Source organism: Tenrec ecaudatus, chromosome 13 (assembly GCF_050624435.1).
Source record: "Tenrec ecaudatus isolate mTenEca1 chromosome 13, mTenEca1.hap1, whole genome shotgun sequence".
Classification (NCBI taxonomy): domain Eukaryota; kingdom Metazoa; phylum Chordata; class Mammalia; order Afrosoricida; family Tenrecidae; genus Tenrec; species Tenrec ecaudatus.
This window is the reverse complement of record NC_134542.1, coordinates 60,178,484-60,201,732: the sequence shown is the minus strand read 5'-3', so window position 1 is coordinate 60,201,732 and position 23,249 is coordinate 60,178,484. Positions and strand designations below refer to the sequence as shown.

The window sequence follows — 23,249 nt, the reverse complement described above, 5'->3', positions numbered from 1 at the left end:
AACCAGCAATGGCAGGAGGCAGAAGAGAGGACATTCAGCCCATCTCACCAGGCCCAAGATTACCCCCATTTTTCTCTGCAGCAGAGAACACGATTAAATGTCCAGAGTTAGTCCAAATGAAATGAGAGCTGGATCTCAGATGGATCTTTTATGCTTAATTGTGGGATGACTCCAGCCCCACCCTGCATCTTTGACACTGGGGTGTTGATAAAAGATAGATTCTTTTCGTTGCTGGTGTTATGAATTAAACACCGGGGTTCCATTGGAGAATGTAGAACTGAAACCCAATTCTCTGTTTGCCTGGGAATAACAGAGCTGTTCAACTCTGGTTTTCATGAAAGATCTATTGCGCTATGGACCTACTGGCGTGCCTCTAAGATTTAGCCCAGTGCAAGGTTTCTATTACATTGATCAAAATGCAATACAGACTGAGAAGAGCTTTTTATCACTTTGCCTGCATTCAAAATATCAAATTATGAGACGCCTGAACATTAATTGGTTTGGGGCCCCATGAGGGTAATAAATAAGTCTGGGTTTGCTAAGCATGCGCATCCTTCACGCCATAATAGTTTAGAAGAGTCACACTCAGTTGTGATTGAATATTAAAGCCAACTACAAAGTTTTAAAGTTTCCCTAGCTTCTTGGGAAGGGTGTCTTTTTGCAGTGGGTATTTACTGCTTCATATAACGTTAGCTTCAGTTCTCTCATCTAAACCTCTTCAACGGAAAGGCTATCAGCTGCAGTTAATAGTCATGTCACTTTTAAGATCTCATCAGTTCCGATATGCATTGCAAGAATTGCAAGATCGCTTGCTGGTGAATGATCTACATAGGCATCTCCCAGGCTTGGTGAGACGTTGAGCTGATGGTGTAAGGGTTCTGAGAGGATAAAAAGACCTTCCATCATGAATTAAGAAACTTACTGGATAATTTTTCAGTTTAGGAAACACAGAAGGAGTGGGTGCATAGAGACAGCGACTGATGTAATGGTTTCTAGTGGATAGGGGAGAGGGTAAGGGCAATTGGGGAGCAAACAATGAATGTGGGACGGGGGAGGGAATGCTAGAGAACGGATTGTGCTGATGCAGACGCCATTCTTTTTAAACGCGACTTGACTGTGGAAGCGTATGGTGTGTGAATTTGATATCAATAAAAGTATAACATTGAGAAAAGAATGAAATTTACAGGATAACTTTAGGATCTGACTTGGGGAGTCAGAGCTACAGGATACTCGAGTGCCCCTTCATTGACTAAGGGACATAGCAGCTCATGACAGTGTTGTTACTTTAAAGCTATTATTCCTGAATGCTGCCAGGGCTTTTGAATTTTGGCTCTACCACGCACACCATGCCACACTTAGCCAAGAGGAGTCTTCCATATTCTGAGCAGGCCCTATCTTTGTTAATGTTTTAGTGAGAGCCGCCACGTGTTTTGAAAGTTGTTGACCTATGTCCTGCTTCTGCTTGCCTAACCACCTGCTGCATCCTGGGTGTGTTGCAGGTGCAGCCCAGCAGTTTGTCCTGGCAGCCGCCTTTGCCATGCAGCAGTAGCCTCCCTGCCACGTGCACGACAGGCCAGAGTAAGGTGGCAGCCTGGCTTCAGGACTCAGAAGAAATGGACAGGTGTGCAGAAGGTTAGTCCTGCCCTAGAGTAGCCGGTGACAAGTGCAAACTAAAAAGAAGAGAGCTACGTGATTGAAGACTAGATCCATCTCCATCTTCTGACTCAGAGTTCTGGCTGTGAGCCAGAAAGGGAAAACCCTGGGTTTTACCTTCACCCTGACTTCCACCCACACACCTCATCTCATGCCCAATCCCCCCGTCCTCGCACCAGCACCCTGGGGTAATCACATGATGAGCGAGTGATGCCTTCAGCCCACCATGCCTGGCTTCTCCGCTGCCTCTGCCCGCCTCCCTGGGTTCCTTCCACTACTGACTCCTAGGTTGCTCTCTTGTTTGTTGTTAGTATTGTTGAGGCTGTACACTGCAATGTGGAAACCTGGTGGTTACCCATTGAGCTGCTGACCCCAAGTTCAGCGATTCAAAACCACCAGCTGCACCTTGGGAGGAAGACAGGGCTTTCTACTCTGTACAGAGTTACAGTCTGGGAACCTCACAGGAGCAGTTCTGCCTTACACGGCCATGATGAGTCGGCATGAACTGGATAGCAGTGAGTTGACTTTTCGCCACAGCAAAACCCACATCAATTCAACAGTGTCTGCACATGCCCTTCAGTGACAGAGTGCATTCTTGGAGGGGTGTAACTGTTCCCACCTTCCTTTCCCTAGACCTCCCTCATTGACACAAACTCCCGCTTCCCTAAGTTCCCCATGGCATCTTCCAAGTTGCTGCTCATGCGGAAAGATCTGGAAAGAGCATAGTGCTCAGGGAAGACATGTCTTGCAAGTCAGGCTAACCAGTTATTCAGTTCTACAAAGACTTTGGTTTATGGGTTAAAGGTGATCTCAGAATATCTCCAAAAAGTCTAGAGTCCATAACAATCTGAAATAAATTGTTTATTTAAATTTACATAGGGACTCAAAATTATCAGATAAGTGTACTTTCACAAGAATCTTATAAAAGAGGAAAGCTTTAGGGGCAGGGTGATGGCATCCTGTGAGACTTGATCGGGGTGGAGGGACAGCATGATGGATATGATGGACGTCACTGAACTGGGATGTCCGGAGAATGGTGAAACGTCATATTTCAAATGTGCCACAATCGCGTTAGGCTCAACATATTATCAAAATATTTTTTAAAAATTCACTCAGGGTAGCCTTGTAAAATATCGCCTATGCTGCCCTTCACTTTCTCATTTTGAAGGTCAAACCCGTGTTACTCAAGGGTCAGCGGTTGAGGGGCGAAGCCAAACCTCATCTCACTAGAACTCTGCAAGTCTGTCTCTCTGAGAACCTATAAATCCAGTAGCCTTCCACTCCATTTCTGTTGCTGAACAGATTGAGACCACCCACTGGGACCATCACCAGTCATCTGGTCCAATGAGTAGCCATGGACGTTGACTCATCTTCTCCCTCTCTGCTGCAAAGGCCCCCCGGGCCGCTGTCTCAGTCTGGGTGGTGCTCCTGCACGCCCTATGCGGTCTTCTCTACCTAGGCCCTGTGTCCTGCCTTTCAGTTCTCCTCCAGGACTTAGTGCAGTTTCGCCGTTAGTCCACACTGGGCCAGGGAGGAAAGTCAAGTGCATGGAGGTTAAGGAATTGGGCCCAGGTCACAAGTTGCCAAAGGAGCCACTGGGGCTGCAGCCAAGGCCAATTTAACCCCAAAGCCAATTCTTTCCCACTGTATCATGCTCCCTCAGGATTGATATTTATTTTCTTTTTTTTCAGGATTGATATTTCTTAAAATAGATCTTATGCCCATAAAAACAGCCCTTCAGTCGTTCTCCATTGCTCCGGGGCTTTAGTTGAAACTGCTTAGCCCAGCACTTGGCACCCAGGCTTTTAGCTCTGGGCTCGATTTAGTCTTCTTCTGAACTTGGGTCCCTGCAATGAGTCCAAACTAAGCTTGGGTCCCTCCCATGAGTCCAAACTAAGCTTGGCTGCCCTCTCTCTTGAACATGCGCGTTCCCCGCCCCCCCTGCCTTCGCGGGTGTTTCTTCCCACCTGACATGCCCTCTCTGCCCTTCTCCATCCACCTTGCTGCTCTGCTGAATCGATTCCAGACCTGGAGTGATTCCACTCGCCTGGGAGTATGATCTGATGACCTTCAACTATCCTTTCCTAAATGATTAGGACACTTTTTTTTTAATCTGCTGGTCCTTTGTTCACTCTATTGAGGTTGGTCACGTTATAATCCCGACACTTAAAATGCCTCGCTAATCAGAGCTGTAAACATTCATTAGCCGAAGTCCTCTCAAGTCATCTCAGTGATTGCCTGGAACTCAGAGGATGTTTATGTCCTTTTTATATACACAGCTTTAAAACTTTGTATTTTAAAGTGGCTTCATAGTAGCTCGATAAAGAGATTTATTTTTAATTTCAGTAGGACAGTTTTTCTTTCACCAGAATGTTAACTCCACGAATCTCATCTGATTTCTCTGCTCCTCGTGCTCAAAATTGTGTTGGGAACAGAGTCTCCTCCCAGTCAGTTGTACTTAGCTGAACACTTGGATGACTCTGGATATATTACCACTGATTTAATCATACTTCAGTTGGGTCGCATGTTTCTTTGGGGACAAGGCAGGTTGAGAAGATGAGTGCACTGTTTGGTATTTAAGTTTCTCATTTTTAACTATTATGGGAGAGATCTAGGCCATTCTTTCTCTGCATAATTTTTGTTTTCATTCAGAACTTAAAATTAGATTTTGATCTTAATGGAGATTTTTAAAGATATTTTTATTGCCGTAGGTAAATCTTTGTAATTCTTGCATACAGCTGAACACTTAGGATAACCAGTAAAATCCTGCCAGGAATTGTATTACTTCCATGTTTTATGTGATAAAAGTGGGCAATGGTATGCCCTGTTCCGAGGCACGAGTCCAGCAGTGTTGTTAGATCGAGCAAGGTCCGTATGTTACAGGCCGTTGGTTTCCATAGAACCAGCCAATGGCTCTTCCACCCTCTCAGTGACTAGTCTTAAATTAGGAGAGTCTCTGAGTTCACTGCCAGGAAGTAGATCCCCTATAGGACATAGTGACTATATAGGACAAGGTAGAACTGCCCCTTTGGTTCCAGAGACTAACTCTTCACTTAAATAGAAAGCCTTGTCTTTCTCCCACAGTGACTTAGAACTGCTGACATTGTTATTGGCAGCCTTGTGCCCATGATGCCACCAGGGCTCCTAATTAGGAAGGTAGGAAGGTCAGTATTCCTGTCACCGCCTGACAGACAGAGCAAATGGATGTCTCCTGACTCTCAGTTTTGGGTCCTTTGCCTTGGATAAAGTTCACTCGAAAAGTTCTCTTTTCACTCCGGTAGAATAAAAAGGCAGGGGGGACGTGAGGGTGCTTGAAATGTTAAAGTTATGCCCTCTGTATTTCAAATCTGAATTTCAGTAAGGTCCGTATTTAAATAGGGCCACCATTTCCAAAATTTGTAGACTAAGAAGGAAAAAAAGGCCTAGAAATTGACTTCCGTAAATCAGGCCACGAAAAGCATAGGGTGGCAACAGAACAGTGTCCGGCTCCCGGGCCTGGGCGCCTCGTCAGGAGGACTCGGTCACCAGAGGTGGACCTCACGCTTGCTGAGGTCGAGGGCCAGCGAGATCAGGGGGATGACTTGCACGATCTCTATCTTGGCACCACCTGCAGTGATGGACTCACACGCACTAATGAGGACACAGAGGCTGCAGTGCGGCGCAGCTCTTGCTCTGGTGTGCAGACGTCGTCGTGAGTTGGAGCTGAGCCTTAGGGGCTCCATCAGGGGCTGCTAAGAGGAGCAGCCTGGTGATTCTGAGCTCCACCTTTAAGACCCCATAACTGCCTCCCCATTTCATTTGCTATTCAATTAATTTCTTCAATTGTGTCGATTAAAATGTTCCTGGAGGAATTTCTTTTTCTGTTTCTCTAGACATAGGACCAAATATTCCCTTTAATTTGATAGAAAATGAAGTTGACATAGGCATTTTGGCAACTAATTTATAAATTTATATTTCTATCCTCTAAGATGAAACAGTTAATACAATTATAAAATGCTTCAACATCACCACACACAAACCTACACCTAAAAATCCCCAAATGTAACTATCTACCACAAATACTCGAGTATAAGCCAACCCGGATATCAGCCAAGGCACCTACTTTCACCACAAAAACTGCATTAAAAATGTGCTGAGAAACTCGGCTTTATACACAAGTATGTACGGTATATTGATTGGCCTCATCTAATTAGTCTTTGGTCATGTTTGCTGGATATGTAAGGAACCATTCAGATTTCTGAAATGCAATGATGAGCGAGGATAATAAGCATGAAATTCTTACCAACAGGCCACAAAAGAGAAGAATGATCATGATTGTAAAATTTATCATTTAGCAGAGATGTGTAGCCCTGCCCTGTTGCACTCTGCTCGTGAGAGCACACATGCCAAAGAAATCACGTCCCCAGGAGGCATGTTCATAACAGTCTACATAACACGGATACTCCATATTCTTGTCAGTGTTTAGCTTTACAATTACAGGTGGTGCAGTGTGATAAGCATTGATTCCAGCCCATCCATCGCTCTGCAGGAGAAAGATGAGACAGTCTGCTTGCATGACTTAGGGCCATGCTCGCAGGAAGGGAGTACACATCATTTGATTTAGATTTTTAATAGCTCTCTATCCTAATGATTTAAGCCAGAAAAGGTTCTGTTTTGCTTCATTGGCCAATACCACTGTATCACTGTGGAGTCACCGAATTGTATTGGCCATATCTGGATTGATTCCTTTTTTACGACCACCTCCACTGCCGCCCAGAGGAATGTTAACACGTTTCTGTTTCTGATTCCATTAGACCTTGCCCATTGCCAGTCCAACCTTGTGGAATTGAGCAAACTCCTTCAAAATTTGGAAATTCTGCAGAGAACCCAGTCGGCACCTAACTTTACTGACATGCAGGTAAACCTAATGGCTGCTGCTGGTTGAAGGATTTACACTGTGAACCAAGCTTTACTGAATTTTCCTGTGAATAAACAAGATGGTGTGTGAAGGGAAATAACAGAATAGACTAGGTCCTATTCTGGATTGTTCTTAATCTTTTTCAATTTCAGTGTCATTGAGTTCATTGCTTTGACTGTTTTTAATTGTTTTACTTCAAAATGCCAACTAGCTAGGGGAAAAAAAATCTCTGAATCATTCTTCCATTTGTGGAACGACAATTTAAACAATGCCGTGTAGATGCGCTCAGAATTATTACCATCCTGTCACATAGGAAAAAAAAACTGCTTAAGTTCTCGAATGCCAGTTCCATTTTATGTATGTCAAAAATATATAGATAGATAGATAGATAGATAGATAGATAGATAGATAGATAGATAGATAGATTGTTATTAAGGTCTTGCCGCTGCTTTGAATGCCTGCCGTGCATCAGACATTCCTCCCTGGCTGGTGTTTTAACAGTTATCTTGACTAACTTGCGTGCTTGCTGTCAATACTTGTATCATCTGTGTGAATTTAACCCTACTTTGTTGCTTTTAACCATTTGTGTAACGTAGGCTAACTGTGTAGATATTTCAAAGAAAGACAAGAGGGTCACGAGAAGATGGAGAACAAAAAGCGTCAGCAAAGATACAAAAATGCAACTGCAGGTACAGACTTTTCTTTTCCTCCCTTTATGTTTTTTATCGACTATTAAAATATTAGTCCGTTTTCACCTAGATTACCTCAGGGGACTTCTGTCCAGTGAGCAGCTTACCTGCTTTAAAGCCAGTGTGGACATGTAAACTGAGTCAAAGAGTCAGCTTCTTGCCACCCTCTGTCTTTGGAGAATCCATTGGGGAGGGCTTACTTTAGATTAGCAATCCAAAAAGGCAGGAGCTAGACCCCCCACTGTGAGTTCCAGACAGTTGGATGTCAGGCATTTCAGTTCCATTTCCTGAGCTTCCACTTGCTTGTGGGTTGGGTGATGGAGTTAATGTGATCTCTGAATTTCCTTTCAATCCTCAAATTCCACGATCCTCCCAATCAGAGACGCTATTTGACCATCAGCAATCACATTCAAAATCCGAACTAAAGTCTTCATGCCTCCTGATAGTTACTTTCAAGTTATTAGATGTAAATTATTTATTTGAAATGTATAGTTTGAAATTGTTAAAGGTCCTTTTGTGTTATTGTATAGCAATTATATGAAATAGGGTAAATGCCTAAAACCTCTTCTTTTTTTTTAACCTCTTATGTCTTAAGTCATATTACTTTCAGATTTTTAAACTAGAATCCCTACTACTCCCATCCTGGCATATTATAATGGAAACTTGTCCTAGACCATAAATATTAGGCTTATGATTTATTTTTTAATACTATGCTATAAATCAATTTTTATTCTAATGCAAAAAGAAATGCTGTTCAGCTTTTCCCTGTCTTCTGAATAATCCTCGGATTCTGACTGCATTGATACTGTGTTCTTTATACTGTGACTCTGAATGTATCAGTAACAAACTCTTTTGTTGCCTTGCTTGTCTATCTGATTTATTTGAAAATAAGCTTTCATGAACATTAAAGATCCATGGTTTTTTTTTTCATGAAGCGTGTCAACATTCTGTGAACACATCTTTTGTTTGTTTGTTCCTTCAATATTATTTTTATATGTTTTCCAACCTGTTCATGAAATTAGCATTGGAGAGACAAATGTGCTGAATTATTTCACAAGAAAATTACCTAAAATTGCTCTTGGCAATTTTATTTGTTTTGCGCTTGTGATGGTCTAGTAGTTTTGTTTTTGAAGCCTGGTGTCTGTGATGATCATAACCAAGAATAAAGAACCATATTATAAATAAAATAATTGAGCAGTCCAACATCGTATGACTATATATGAGGGGGGCTTCAAATAGTTCATGGAAAAATTCTGCTTTCCTTTAAACCTATCTTTCCATGAACATGGAAATATATACTCATATACTTGTGGAGAGACAGTATTTCGATCTCATGTCTGTGCAGTTTGCTGTGAAACAGCTGTGTCACTCGCAGCCGTTGCCTTCTGACAGGTCGGTCCTCAGCGAGTCTGGGTGTGTTTGCTTGGCATGCCCCCACCCCCACCCGGTGCAGCTCCTAGGCTCACCGTGATACCCTTGGCACCCAGAGTTTCCCGTGGTTTCCACCTGAAGGAACTAGACTGTAAATCTTATCTCCCTCCTAATCGCAGGCTTCTTTTGGGTCATCACAAGAAATCACTTGGAAAAACAGGAAAATAGTCTTCCTTCATCCTCCTGCCACCAGTATGGGTGACGTGTTTTTGTATGCTTTGGTGGTGGTTTTTTTTTGTGTGTGTTGCTTTGCTCCCTTGATGTTTTTGCAAACTCGCAAAAAGATGGCCTTTTTGATTCAAGTAGAGTTATTTTTAAAGGAAATTGAAACAATTTCAACTACATACCCAAAGAAAACTTTCCCCCTTTCAAAGTGAGAGATCCAGTTCCAACTCCCAAGCAGAGATGCAGTGGTTGGTTTTAAGAGGGACGGTCCGCTATCCATCACTCCCAGAGAAACCGCACCTTCACTTGAGCTAGGAAAACAAAAGATGTCCTAGGAGGGAGGGCTGTACAGGTGTCCCCATCCCTGGATCGTCTCCGTCCTCCGAAACCAACAGGCCCCTCAAGGGTTCTTAGCGTGCTCATTCTCGGTTCCTCAGAAATTACCCGGAAGATTCTTCAACGTGTACATTGAACTGGGGAACCTTAGCGCATCCAGGTGTGAACTGTGGCCCCACCTGAAAATCATACTCAGAATATGTTGCCTACAGAAAGACCTAACATTTATCTTTATTGTAGTGAGCTAAAACACCCATGGTCTCTTTCCACCCTAACCCATCGACCTTGCACCCCTGCTCCCCAATCTAATGTGTTCCTTTACTGTGGAATCTCTTTTCATGGTGCCAAGAACTTGTTTGGGGACCATTACCATCTCAATGCTCGCACTGGCTCCTCTGGTACCCTGTACCATAGTTCGCTTGAGAGGCTTCGTGGCGATGAGCTCATTTTTCATCCGATTTGAATTTCCAGGGTCCCTGGGTGGCACACCTGGTTAAGGGTTTGGGAAGGTTGGCAGCTTGAGCCCACCAGCGGGACCCTGGAAGACAGGCTTGAAAACCCCCACAGAACAGTTCACCAGGAGGAATCAGCTTCACAGCCACTGCCCGCAAAGTCATTGGTAGCTCTTAGCACGCCAGTCACGTGGGAAGGAACCCAAACTCTTCGGTCTTGGTGGCGGCGATGCGCTTGTGGCTGCCGTGACCATTCCCGATGTTGGTTGTCTCCCTGAACTTCCCTGGGAACATCCTGGAGTAGCAGTCACTTTGAAATCACTAGGACATTTTAAAAACCCATGTCAGAACAGTGAGAGTGGAAGCTTGTTGCGTTAGATATTTGGTGGCTGATTTTTCCGTCACTAAGGGTTAAGTTCTGCACCTTCATGGCCATACTCCTGGAACCCACTGAGAGATTGGCCCACGAAACCCACTGTGTAACTTTAGGAAGGCAACCTTTGTCCGAGAAGTTCCAGTGAGGATTACTTTAAGGGACCAGTCGCCCTAGCTTTCCAACGTAAACATCCCTCGCTCTCGCAGCAGTCTCAGTCTCAGCACTGTGCTACAGCAACGGGCGGCGGCTCCCAGGGAAGGATGTTTCAGGAAGGTTCCTATGAGCGAGAGAGCCGCCAGGTTTCCTGCGTTATTACGAGCACGAATTGAAGACTCAACCCCTGGATGCTGGAAAAGCAGGCAGGACACAGGAGCACATCTGGCGCCGTTGTGTGTAGCTGCCCAGGTTTCACAGTTACTCAGATTCCACTGAAGAATAAAAATAAGCATATCCTTCTTTTACTTGATGAAGCCTAAAGGGAACTTTTATGGAAAACGCTGTGTGAGTGTATTTAAGCCCGGAGGTATGCAGAAGGCTTGTGAATATGGAAAAGAAAATGTGATTATAATTTGTAAAGTATAAAGGAGTTGGAGATGTAGGAACCCCAAAATACTTTTCTGCCCTTCTAAACGGACATACGTTTTTTTCTTCTTCTGAACTGATACATTGCAATTAAATACAAGTTAATTTATTGTTCACAACCTTGAAGAGTCAGGTCTATTATGTGGAAGCATAGTTCAGTGGTTAGAAGGAAATGTCACTATCTCTTAATCCAATCCATGAAAAGAACAAAGAGGGGAAAATGAATGACGCACTTGGATTCTCTTGTATGTTTGTGCATCAGGACACATCACGGAATGGAACGCATGCGTCTGCTTTTCCTACTTGAATTTTGTACGCATTCATTGCCCAAACACTTTAGGTGACTGGACATTTTCCCCCCCTTTGCTTCCTCCTTAGAAAATCATTCACCTGAAAATCTCAACTCCAACTCCACTCCGAATTGCGTATGATAGCAGACTTTCCTCTAAATTACTGAGGAGTGGGCCATGACTGGAATTTTGCTCTTAGAAGTTTTCCCTAGCAACCAGCTGCAAAAGTCAGCCTCGCCAACAGAGGGCGTCTGTTTTAGCCATCCCACCACCTTATCTTAGGAGCTTTATGGAAACCTACTTTTTTCTTTACTCCCACTAACTGAATGCCTTTTGACTTCGCCTAACTTGAGATTGCCCCCACAAAAACAGCATGCACCTTTAGTTTAAATTCAGGCTAGTCCAGCACCTTTTGGGGTGACCGGAATATTCAGGAAATAGACTTAGGTGGGTCACAGTTCTGTGATGAGATTGGTGAGCTGTTTTCTTGGCACAAATGCCTTTAAGCTCTTTTCAAGATTAACGTCTAGGAAAAGTGAACTTCGGTGAAAAGCTCGCCCTCTCCCTTGTCTGATTCTCTTTCACCCTCCCGCCTCCCGTCCTCCTCTTCCTGCCCTGTGTTTTCTCCTCCCTTCGCCTCTCCCGTTCCCTGTCAGGAAGGGCCACCTGCGAAGGGCCAGTTCAGCACAACTCGGCGGCGGCAGAGGCTAGCGGCAGCGGTGGCTACAACAGTGAGTGGATTTCCATCGCAAGGGGGTGCTGATAAGGATGAGAAAAGCTGTTCCAATGTCACCACCCCTCTTCTGTGGGTGCCACTCGTGTGCAGTGGCATCGAATGGAGCCCACTCTTCTGTGTTGGCAGAGCCCTTGCATGTTCTCTGGCAGTCTTTGCATGGCAGGAGGCACTCACACGGTTCGTCCTGGCAGTGGGGAGCCTCAGCCCTGTTCACCTGTGCTGTGTGTATGTAGCACATACGTCTGTTAGAGCTCTCCGGAGCTGAGTATGGCCCCTGTGCTGTGGCGTTTCCGGAAACTGAATTGCTACGTCTCTATGCTCCAGTGATTTTGGAAGTTTGATGACTGATTTCTGGTTGTCTGTGGAAAGTCGTGTTACTACAGACATACACTGTGCTTTGTTTTGGCAGCAATGTAACAATTTGTAAAGAATGTGAGACTAAAGACATGTCACGGGAAGAAGGTGAATCTTGATGCTGTTCTGAAATGGCTACCAAATTTTCACGGAGCAAGGGGAGGTTGTTTTCTAGAAAGAATACTGAGATGAAAACATAGACTAGAACAGGAAAGCCCAAATCAAAGGGTGTTGGAACATGGTGACAAACTGGTCACCACAAGGTCAGTGGTTCAACCCACCTCTTCTCTTTCTCGCAGAAGAAAGGGGAGGCTCTCTGCTCCCATGAAGACGTGTAGTCTTGGACACCCAAGGGTCTTTCTACTGTCCCATAGCTTGCTGTCAGGTGGAATCAACTCTATGGAAGTGGGCTTGTGTTGGTTAGTGTATACCTAGAGTTTTATCAGAGGACATTAAATGGCTATAAAGAGACTAGAGAACATACTATGAGACACAAGGTTAGTGAGCCGGAGTTTAAAATTGACTAGAAGACGTTTAGAGGAGTGAGTTGTGCAGAATGCTTATGAGATATAATAAGCACAGGGTTTTTTCTAGATCAATGTAAACTGTATTATTAATCATGAGATGCTTTGATTTCTTTTTTAATACAGACTGAGTTGGTAGCAATTATAGGTCTTAGCTTGGGGCTGATAATATTTTCTGAATTGGCAGTAGCTTTTGTTTTGCTAATGCTAGAATATGTTTAGGACTAAAATAATTGGAGGAGAGAGAAAAAAGAAGAGGAACATAAAGGATTTTAGTTTGCCTTGCTGGAAAATAGACATGAAACTCACTGACGTCGAGTCAATTCTGACGGTAGGAACCCTAGAGAGCAGGCTAGAACTGCCCTGTGGGCTTCAGAGACTGTCACTGTTAACAGAATCACAAAGCTTCATCTTTCTCCCACAGCGCAGCTGGTGGTTTTGAACTGCTAGCCCTGCAGTTAGCAGCCCCTGCTTAAACATTACATGACCAGGGCTCCCGGTGAGAATGGATACTGGTGCCAAAATGACTCTACTTTGTGTTCAGTAATTTAATCTTGCTTTGTATTTGCATGTCTGGCAGGGTCGTTTCAGTGATAAAATATCTTTTGATTATGGAATGAAGAATTATCTTGGGATTCATTAAGGCACTGACTATGAAACTCACAATTTTGTGAGCATATGAATACAAAGTTATTGAGGTTTCTGTCCTGGCTCATGGATATCTTGCGTATGGGCTCAAACGTAGAAGCTCTGATTATGTCTAGGATGCAGGTAAGCGATAGCAGATTCTGACAACAGATGCGTGCCCGATAAATTAAATAATTCCTGAAGCATCCATTTTCATTTTCAAAACCAAGAAGTCCAAATGACTGTTATAGAGAGAGATCAAGAGAGCAACATCTCAGTAGAAACAAAATGTCAGTTATTTTATGAAAATACTTGTTTCCTTGGAGTATTTAAAAAATGACAAAACCGGGACTAGGATCCAACCCGGTTTCTCTTTTTCACTGTAGACCCGTGTAATGACTAAAACAACACTGAAGTTGGAGCCCGGGCAGATAGAAGGGGCTTGTGTTTTAAAACTAGGAAGTAGAAGAGGGGAAACCTCGTATACGAAGAAAGCATGAATGTCTATCGCCCAGGATAATTGTGACCGCAATAGTAAAGAATAACATTTAGTAATTCCCTCTAGGCTAGGGTTTATAACTTCAACTGCCTTCCAGAAGAAAACACACTCTAGCAGGATCCTCTGAGCTGGCTCCCATAGCCCCCTCACCTGCATCTCAAGAGCCTGATGCTGGGGACTCAGCCATCCTGGTTCCTCTTCCTCTCCCACCCTCGGGTGTACTTGTGTCTGTCTGTGGTATACAACAAAACATTTGCCATCGCAACTTTTTTTCCATGTACAATCCCACGGCATTATTTATGTTCATGTTGTATAGCCATCACCGTGATCCAGCCCCACATTTTACCATCACCCTTCCCCAGAGCCCTGATGGGACAGTGGTTAGGCACTGGGCTTCGACCCACGAGGTGTGCAGATTGAAACCACCAGTGTGCTTCTTGGGAAAAAAAGCAGGTCTTCCTTCTCCCCCAAACAAATCACAGTCTTCAAAACCTACAGGGCCAGTTCTCCCCTGTGCTACAGGGTCCCTGTGCGTCGGTATCAACTCATTAGCAATGAGTTTGGTCTGGTCACCAGAGCCTACGTTCCATCGAGTCTTACTTTGAGGGCAATCGTTCCCCTTCGTTCCCGTCCTTTCTCTGCCCAAACTTAAAGCCTACACAGTTTTGACCCGCTTTTATCCTGCTAGAGACCTTTTGCTTAACATCCAGCCAAATGGCTCCTACTCGCTATTTTTCCTTGGCCACCCAGGTATCTGCAGCAGCTAAGGTTGCTCCCAAAGATGCATATACCAGGGAGACGGTTGGCCCCCGTGTCCCATCAGCCAGACCCAACAGAAAAGAACGCTGAAACGGAGAAACAGTGGCCCCTCCATGTGGAGGGCCCCTGAGGGTCCCTTCTCAGCCCCTGCTGCTCCCAAAACCCTGTGGTTGCAGAATGCATGCTAACAGGAGGGATGAGTTGTCTCAGCTTGGTTTTTGTCTGAGACACACTGCGTGCACCTTTTTTCCCTTCACTTTCACCCCCCCCCCCCCACTGCGTCCTTGCGGCACAGTAGTTTCCTGACTAGCTCTGTTTTCCTTCTGACTTTTTCATAACCAGCTGTTAAGAGCAGCTGCTAATATCCCCATTCGGAACTGCCCTTATTGGTACCAGAATGCTCCTGGGTCACACTTCCTCCCTGTCGCAGAACTTTCAGGACGCCTAAGATTTCTCTCCTGAGCAGGTTATCAAGTCCCAAACCGAGCCCAGATGCTCCTCCCAGGAACTGGCATTGAGGAACTAAGGCCCGTTCCACCCCCGACAGCACCGAGACACCACGTAAAAGTGCCATCCCAGCACACCCCAAGTGAGGCATGTGAAAGGGGAGTGAATCAAGTCCCGGGCTGGAGAGGGCTTCAATCACAGTGAGATGAATACATCCCAATGTATCTTCTCCGTTTCATTGCATGAATTCTTCAATTAAGTTGACCCAGTCCACACACGTTTTTGAGCCACAAATGTATCAGTAGCAACATTTCCATCCAGAAGTCTATAAAAATTGAATTTCAGTTGCCTAGGGAACTAACTTGGGGCAGTTTGCATGGAGCCATCCCAGGCCCCTTCCCTGCGGGAAAACTGGAAAAACATTTTTACAGTTTTAATTGCCAATTTAAGCCTCCATTGTGTTCAAAATATAAATGTATCACATGATTTTCTTCTCGGCATCTAATTCCAGCAGTTAATAGGGAATCATCACCCGAGAAACTACTCGGGGTCCTCCCTGGCCTCTCTGGGTCTTCCCTGCAGAAAGGCCACCCATCCCAACCCCGGAACTACGCAGGGTCCTTCCTGGCCTCTCTGGGTCTTCCCTGCAGAAAGGCCACCCATCCCAACCCCGGAACTACGCAGGGTCCTCCCTGGCCTCTCTGGGTCTTCCCTGCAGAAAGGCCACCCGTCCCAACCCCGGAACTACACAGGGTCCTTCCTGGCCTCTCTGGGTCCTCCCTGCATAAAGGCCGCCTGTCCCAACCCCTGTCCCAGGACTTGAGCCCCCTTTCCCACCTCCTCAAGGAAGGACGCACTTCTCCTCAGTCCCGGCCCCACTAGGGTTGGTTTTACCCTGGGCAGTAGCTCGTGCTTACTGTCTGTCTCTCACATACGCACACCATGCACCTCCTCCCACACCAGCCCTCAGAGATCTTTAGTAATGTTTAAGTTGCTCAATGTAACATTTCTTAGATGTGTGAATACTAACACAATAGAGTTGGGCCGTTCACCCCAAGGTCGGTGGTTCAAACCCACCAGCTGCCCTACAGGAGCGAGATGAGACTGCCTGCTCCTGTAAAGACTTCCCGCTGAGGAAACCCACAGCACAGCTCTCCTGTGACTTCCAGGGTCACCGTGTGTTGACGTTGTTAACAAAGTTGCCTTGCGAAACCTTTCTACGCTGAATTACCACATGATTTGTTACAACAACTGAGCAGATTTTTCTCCTCCTTTCTCCTTAAATACTACTTCCTTCTCCAAAAAAAAGTTATTATGCAGCTTCACCGGGACAAATTACCACAATATCGCTTCACCAGCCAGTGCGACAAAATTGCAGCGCAGTGCCTGCCTGCCTGCCTGCCGTGGGTGCAGGGAAAACCATATGGTTGGAAACGAAGCGCGGTTGTAATCGGGTACTTGGGACCCGGCTCGGTTGAGCGCACTTACAGTCTTAGCCCCGGAGGTGTGTTGGTAGTGTGTAGGCTGAGATTACACACACAAGAAAGTGTTTCTGTTCAGGTAACTCACTACGGGGATATTTTTGTTTTAGATGCCTGCTGACACACTGTGCAAAACTTGTACGGCATTCATTCCAGTGTCCTTTCCACCCCCCACCCCGGCACCCCCTGGGACAGCCCACAGCCCTCCAGTCCACCACTGCGCAAACTCCCTGCCTTCGAGCCCATTCCAGCCCATTGCCTCACCTCTCCCTCTTGGAGCGGCTGATGGTTTCAAACTACTGACCCTGCCATGAACAGCCCAACACGAACCCCATTAGGCTACCAGGGCTCCCTGTGCCAGTCCTGGGGGGCTGCAGGTACCTGCGTGCGGATAAAATCCTCAGAGTCAGATGGAGCACGTGACATCCCCCCATTGTCAAAGGTCCCCTATTTTACCCATTTCCTCGGGTCCTGGTCTCCCCTCCCCCCCAACTTCCTTATCTTCAACAGACGCCCCCATGGATCCTCCTCTGGGGAGCTCTGAGCAGACTCTTCTTTCTAGATTTAGCATCACCAACGTTGACGTCAGCAATTTCCTTTATCCGTCAAATGGGAGGAAGACAGGCTTCCTACTCCTGGGATCAGCCTGGGAAACTCACAGGGGCATTCCGCCCTGCCCGGTAGGGTGGCAGTGAGTCGGAATGGACTCGATGCAGTGGGTTTGTTTTTGTGTTTTAACCTTCAAGTATGTTTGCATCTAAATCCCACCATTCTTGCATTGTATCCCAAAGAACCTCGGTCCTTGTGATCCTTGTTGCCTGGACAGATTGCCAGCAACGTATTGAACTAAAGAACTCTGCTTCTCAAGTGACTCCCCTGCCACTACTGTCGCTCCTCTGAGCTAAATGAGCTGTGCCCTCTCCCAGCCCAGAGCAGCAGGGTCCCCACGAGGACCAGACAGACTTGCTCTGATAACTCGAGATGCCAAACACTTTGGATATTATGATGGGGCTTCAAAAGCGCGTGCGGGAAGAAATCCATTCTCTTTTACACTAACTTGCTGACCTTACATGTTAGTGTCCAGGGGGAGAAAGCCTTCTGCATGTTCCCTTTCCCAAGAAATCACGCCCTGCCAGGACGGAGCTACACTGGTACAGTTTCAACCACTGGGACCCATATTCCCAAACCAGCTCAGACGGCTGTGTGGTTCTTCTCTCCAGTTCCTTCATCTCTCCTCATCGTCCTCAGATGAATTGGCCAGTTCATAAACCACATCTTCCGTGTCCTGAGTGCTTGCTCTCTGACTCCTGTCCTTGCTCCCTCTTGCCCTTGCCCACATTCTCCAAATCTGCCGGGAAGTTCAAAGCAGAAGCCAACACATACAAATGGTTCTGACATGCCCGTATCCTAGACGCCAGACAAGGGACTGGCTTCTTCTTCCTGCACCACAGTTCCTGTTAGGTGGAGGATGTGACTTTTCCTTTCAATGATTGAAGATTCTGTGCGTGGAGGAGCATAAGAGTCTGGTTTGTGAAGATAATTTTATGAACAGATGTGGCACAGAAATTAGAGAAAGGCTACTGGTGACCCGAGGAACTCTGGCTATTCACTGGGCTGCTAACCACAAGGTCAGCAGTTCGAAACTACTAGCCACTCTGAAGAAGAAAGATGAAGCTTTCTACTCCTGTATAGGCTTATAGTCTCCAAAGCGCACCGGGCACTTCTCCCCTGCCCGATAGGGCCATGTAATTGGAATGAACTGAGGCCGTGAGTTTGGTTTTGTTAGACAGGTCACCTGATTGCCATAAGGAATTGGTAGTTCTGTCTTCAAGAACATTTGGCTGACGGCATTGGTAACGGTCAGAAAGAACCTACTAGAAGAGAGGCCAGAACCCATTGCTTGCTCATCACAGCCTGCTCCAGGGTCAGCCTGGGCGGGAAAGCACCTATAACCATTCTGGGAAATCTGTAGGAATCTGGGTTTATTTTTTAATTTCAGACATTTTGGTGTTGGCCACCTCATCAGTACTGTGTGTAAATGAATTGTGTAATAGATAAGGGTAATCGATACTTTGTGCAGTCTATTGCATTTACTAGTATGTATTCTGAAATGCTGTTCGAATGGGATTGGGTCTCTAAGCCTTGATTTTATCAACTTTTGAACTTGATTTGTGTGTTAGGTGGCAGCTTCGGGGTTGGGGGGCGGGGGAGTGAATCTTTCTCTGTACAATTCTCCTGCATGTGTTAATGGCTAGTCTGACTTAAGATCGGTGTGGGGCTCAGAAAGACAGGAGCCCGCATAGTTCTCTGACACAAGTAGCTGACCCCGTCAGGAAAGGTCGGCTTCCATCACAACTCAGACTGCTGTCTTCTGAGAGCGTCTCCGTGCAGCTATGAGTTCGAAACGGAAGCTCCTCTGGCATCCTGCATTCTGTGGCCTTTCTGTAACAGAGAGGCACGGGGGAAGCAGTGCATAGGGCTAAATCAACTGTAGTGGATGGGATTCCTTCTTCCCACCCCATCCACCTGCAAAATAAATGTGCCCAGAGTGTCTCTGGACGTGTCCTCTCAAGAGGAATCTATGATCGTGAAGAATGGGGGAGAGCTTTCCTATGTCAGAGAAGGTGGAGCAGTATGCCGCTGCTCCTTAATAATTCATGTCTTCCCCTTTCAGGTTCCTTTCAGTGCTACAATGTCACCGGTCCGCTTGCATTCCTCCAACCCCAACCTTTGTGCAGACATTGAATTTCAGACTCCCCCCAGCCATCTCACGGACCCTCTGGAAAGTTCATCGGATTATACAAAGCTCCAAGAAGAGTTTTGTCTCATTGCACAGAAAGGTAATGGCAAAGGCAACATACCCCAGAGAGAAGCGCTCTTCTTGGCAGCGAAGTGGTCATTTGTTTGGTATCAGGCATCAAAAACCCAGAACAAAATATCATATCAGTGTGAAGAAGGGGAGGGCAGAGTGGAGACCCAAAGCCCATCTGTAGACAATTGGACATCCCCTGATAGAAGGGTCACAAGGAAGAGATGAGCCAGTCGTGGTGCAGTACAGCTCCGATGAAACACACAGCTTTCCTCTAGTTCTTTAATGCTCCCCACCCCCCACTATCATGACCCGAATTCTACCTTACAAATCTGGCTAGACCAGAGCATGTACACGGGCACAGACAAGAGCTGGAAAAACAGGGAATCCAGGACCTATAGACCTCTCCGGACCAATAAAGAGAGTAACAATACCAGGAGGGGAAGTGGAAGGGGAGAACAGTAAAGGGGAACTCATCACAATTATCTACATATAACCCCTTCCCAGGGGGACGCACAACAGAAAGGTGGGTGAAGGGAGACAGCGGTCAGTGTAAGACATGAAAAAAAAATTTAGAAACTATCAAGGGTTCATAAGGGAGGGGTTGGGGGAAGGGGGACAAAAATGAGGAACTGATACCAAGGGCTCAAGTAGAAAGAAAATGTTTTGAGAATGATGAGGGCAACGAATGTACAAATGTGCTTGACACAATGGATGGAGGTATGGATTGTGATAGAGCTGTACAAGCCCCCAATAAAATGAAGAAAAAATAATGTGACCCCCTGCTGTCGGTCTAGTCTGACTCACAGTGACCCTGTCAGACAGAACAGAATTGTTCTAGGTTTTCCTAGTGGCTGGTCTTTATGGAAGCCAACTGCTGCATTCTGCCGGGCAGTGGCTGATGGATACAAATCCCCAGACTTGTCGTTTGCTTTTGAACGCTTGCACCGCAGCACCACCAGGTGTCCCTGCTGCTAGAAAGAGGAAATTTTTCCTATGTGGTTGGAATTGTTTCTGCATCAGGATACTCTGCCAGCCAGTGAGCATACATCAGGAATGTGCAGTTTTGACTGATTAAAGAACGTGTGGTCCTTGGGCAGGTGTGGGGAATCTTTGTCAGCCAGTGGCCATTTGGATATTCACATCATTCCCGGGCCATCTTGGTCAAACCGTTCATTAATTCACCCCTAATGTGAGGGCTGGACCTGCTTCTTTTTGGTAAGGTGTTATCTGTTATTGATGATTTCTCCAATTTTATATGGCCTGTGAGCGGGATATTCCTCACCCCAGTCCTAAGACGTCTAGCCGATATTACTATTCAGCACTTTGGTTTGTGTGGTATTTTTTTTCCTTTATGTTTTATTGGCATTTAATTCACACATCATGCAGACCAATAGTTCAATCATATTAAGAAGAATAGTAAAATCATGACCACAATAAATTTTAGAATAAATTCTTCTTTCTTTTACTCAATATGATTGTCTTCCCATTTGCCCGAATCTCCCCTGCCATACCTCTGAGAAAACATTAGTTAAGTTACTGTCTCCATAGATTTACCATAGTTATTTTTCAGTTCCAGCACATTTTAGTTGGGGAGCCCTGGTGTCACAGTGGGTTATGTGTTGGGCTGTGAACCACAAGGTCAGCAGTTCAAAAACACCAGCTGCACCGCAGGAGAAAGATGAGGCTTTCTACTCACTTAAATGCTTAGTCTTGGAAATCCACAGCGTTTCTGACTGCCCTGTACGGGTTGCTCTGAGACAAAGTCGACTTGATGGCGGTGAGTTTCAAGTTTTGGACTACTTAACATGGATTATCCTAAGCAAGAAATTTTAAAAAGAACTAAATTCTGGCTGATTCTCTTTTTCAACAGCACTCACTTTGCTATATTTTACAGTTGTGGGTCTGGAATTCAGGCAGGTCTCAGCTAGACAGTTCTGCCCATGTGGCATTGACTGGGCTCACTGAGTGGTGTGAAGTTGGTCTGGTCTACAAGGGCCCAGGCGGCTTCACTCATGTTCCGGCCGCTTGACAGGAATCCTGGAAGATGGCACTCCGATATGCCCTTCACCTTCTCCGTGCTGTCTGAAGGGCCCCCTCACCGTCTCAGGACTCCAGGAGAGCAGAAGCAGCAGCAGCAACTGGGTGTGGAAGCTAGCTCTAGGACTGCCAGAGCCTCCCTGTCTACAGGTCAAAGTGCACAGGCCAGCCCAGATTTAGAGCGGGGATGGGCAAGGAACCTGACTTTGAACTTCTTGTTAAGTTTTCAAAGAGGCTTCCCATTCCCTTGGAGGGTACCCAACACAGTGTGCTGTCATTGGGTCGGCTCTGATGCATAGTGACCTTAGAGGAAAGACAGTAGAACTGCCCATGCGGGTATCCCTTTACAGAATAGAAACCCCCCCCCCTCTGAGAGAGCGGCTGGTGGTTTTGAACTGCTGACCTTGTAGTTAGCAGAACAGTGAGTAACAGGGCTCCTCCTCAGAGAGTAGGGAATGATATTTAGAGGGTGGATCATAGCAGCTAGGTGGACCGAGCAGTCTTTTCTGTTTTAAGAGGCGTGTGGCTCCCACGCCACCTTCCCCCCTCTATGCCACAGCAGTTGACTTTAGTGACTGGAGGTTTTTGTTGTTTCATATTAAAAGTAAGGTGGTAAACACCCTGGGTATGAGTATAACCTTTTAAAATGTATCATGTTCTGGAAAGAGAGGTGCATTGTGTTGTTTTCAGTCACTAATGTCTGATTATGAATGAATCCTATCCCTCTCCCCCTCACCCCCCACCTGGGGTTTGCTGGTAATGGGCGATCAAGTATTCGTGCCACTGCGTATTAATAGAACATCTCAAGTGTCCCCTGACAACCTAGTGTCTAGTGGCTCAGAAAAAGAAAGGGAAAGGCTGAAAAGGTCTCTGGGAATGTTGAGCCAACAGAAATGTCTATTCTCAAACCATCAGCAAAAATATGCTCTCAGGATTCTTTTTTTTAATTCAATAGTCCTAAAAAATTAAACTGTAATTTTTACTCAAGAAAAAAAATCTTTACTCGCTTCCCCCCCCCCCCCCAGATTTCCTGGTTGGGGTGTGTAAGGCCACCTCTCACACTCGCCTGCCACTTCCCTAGTGCATTTTCATTGCCTTTCTTAGCTGGTGCCTAAACAGCATCGTCATGTACAGCCAGCTAGTGCGGTTACGCTTACTTCCAGCAGAGGGCACCAGGGAGAATGAGACCAGATGCTAAGGCAGTGGTTCTCAACCTGTGGGTCTCTATGCTTCCTGTTTAATTATGTTCAATTTGTAACAATGAAAATACATCAGATATTTACATTACAATTATTTTTTTATAAATCATTTTATTGGAGCTCATACAACTCTTATCACAATCCATACATACATCGATTGAGTAAACCACCCCAATACATTCATTGCCCTCATCATTCTCAAAATTCGCCTTCCACTTGGGTTCCTGGAATCAGCTCATTTTCCATTTTTCCCTCCGCCTCCCTCCCCGCCCCCCTCCCTTATGAACCCTTAATAATTTATAAATTATTATTTTATCTTATCTTACACTGCCTGGTGTCTCCCTTCACCCACTTTTCTGTTGCCCATCCCCAGAGAGGAGGTTATATGTAGATAAATTCCCCCTTTCTACACCCCCTTCCCTCCCAGTATCGCCACTCTCACCATTGGTCCTAAGGGGTTCATCTGTCCTAGATTCCCTGTGTTTCCAGATCCCCACTGTACCGCTGTGCATCCTCTGGTCTAACCAGGTTTGCAAGGTAGAATTGGGATCATGATATTTGGGAGGGAAGAAAGCGTTCAAGAACTAGAGGAAGGTTTTGAGTTTCATTATTACTACACTGAACCCTGAGTGACTCATCTCCTCCCTAATACCCCTCTGCAAGGGATGTCCAGTTGTCTACAGATGGGCATTGGGTCCCCATCATGCACTCCCCTCATTCACGATGATATGATTTTCCCCCCGTCTTTGTTGCTTGAAACCTGGTCCCCTCAGCCCTTCACGAACACACATGTTGGTGTGCTGCTTCGGTGTGGGCTTTGTTGCTTCTGGGCTAGATGGCCGCTTGTTTACTTTAAGCCTTTAACGTTACAATTCTTAACAGTAGCAAAATTCCAGTGATGAA

At 45.7% G+C, this 23,249-nt stretch overlaps 1 protein-coding gene across 2 annotated transcripts in view; it reads left to right on the top strand.

Moving 5' to 3' along the window:
• The window catches only part of OSBPL6 (oxysterol binding protein like 6), a 92,629-nt gene that overhangs the window by 30,223 nt on the left and 39,157 nt on the right, over positions 1-23,249 (top strand). The window contains exons 7-10 of one of the 2 annotated variants that reach the window (XM_075529527.1): positions 1,500-1,632; positions 6,447-6,550; positions 7,147-7,239; positions 18,973-19,138. In XM_075529527.1, the coding sequence (XP_075385642.1) occupies positions 1,500-1,632; positions 6,447-6,550; positions 7,147-7,239; positions 18,973-19,138 (496 nt within the window). The remainder of the gene's footprint in view (positions 1-1,499; positions 1,633-6,446; positions 6,551-7,146; positions 7,240-18,972; positions 19,139-23,249) is intronic. The other variant, XM_075529529.1, reaches the window with a different exon arrangement.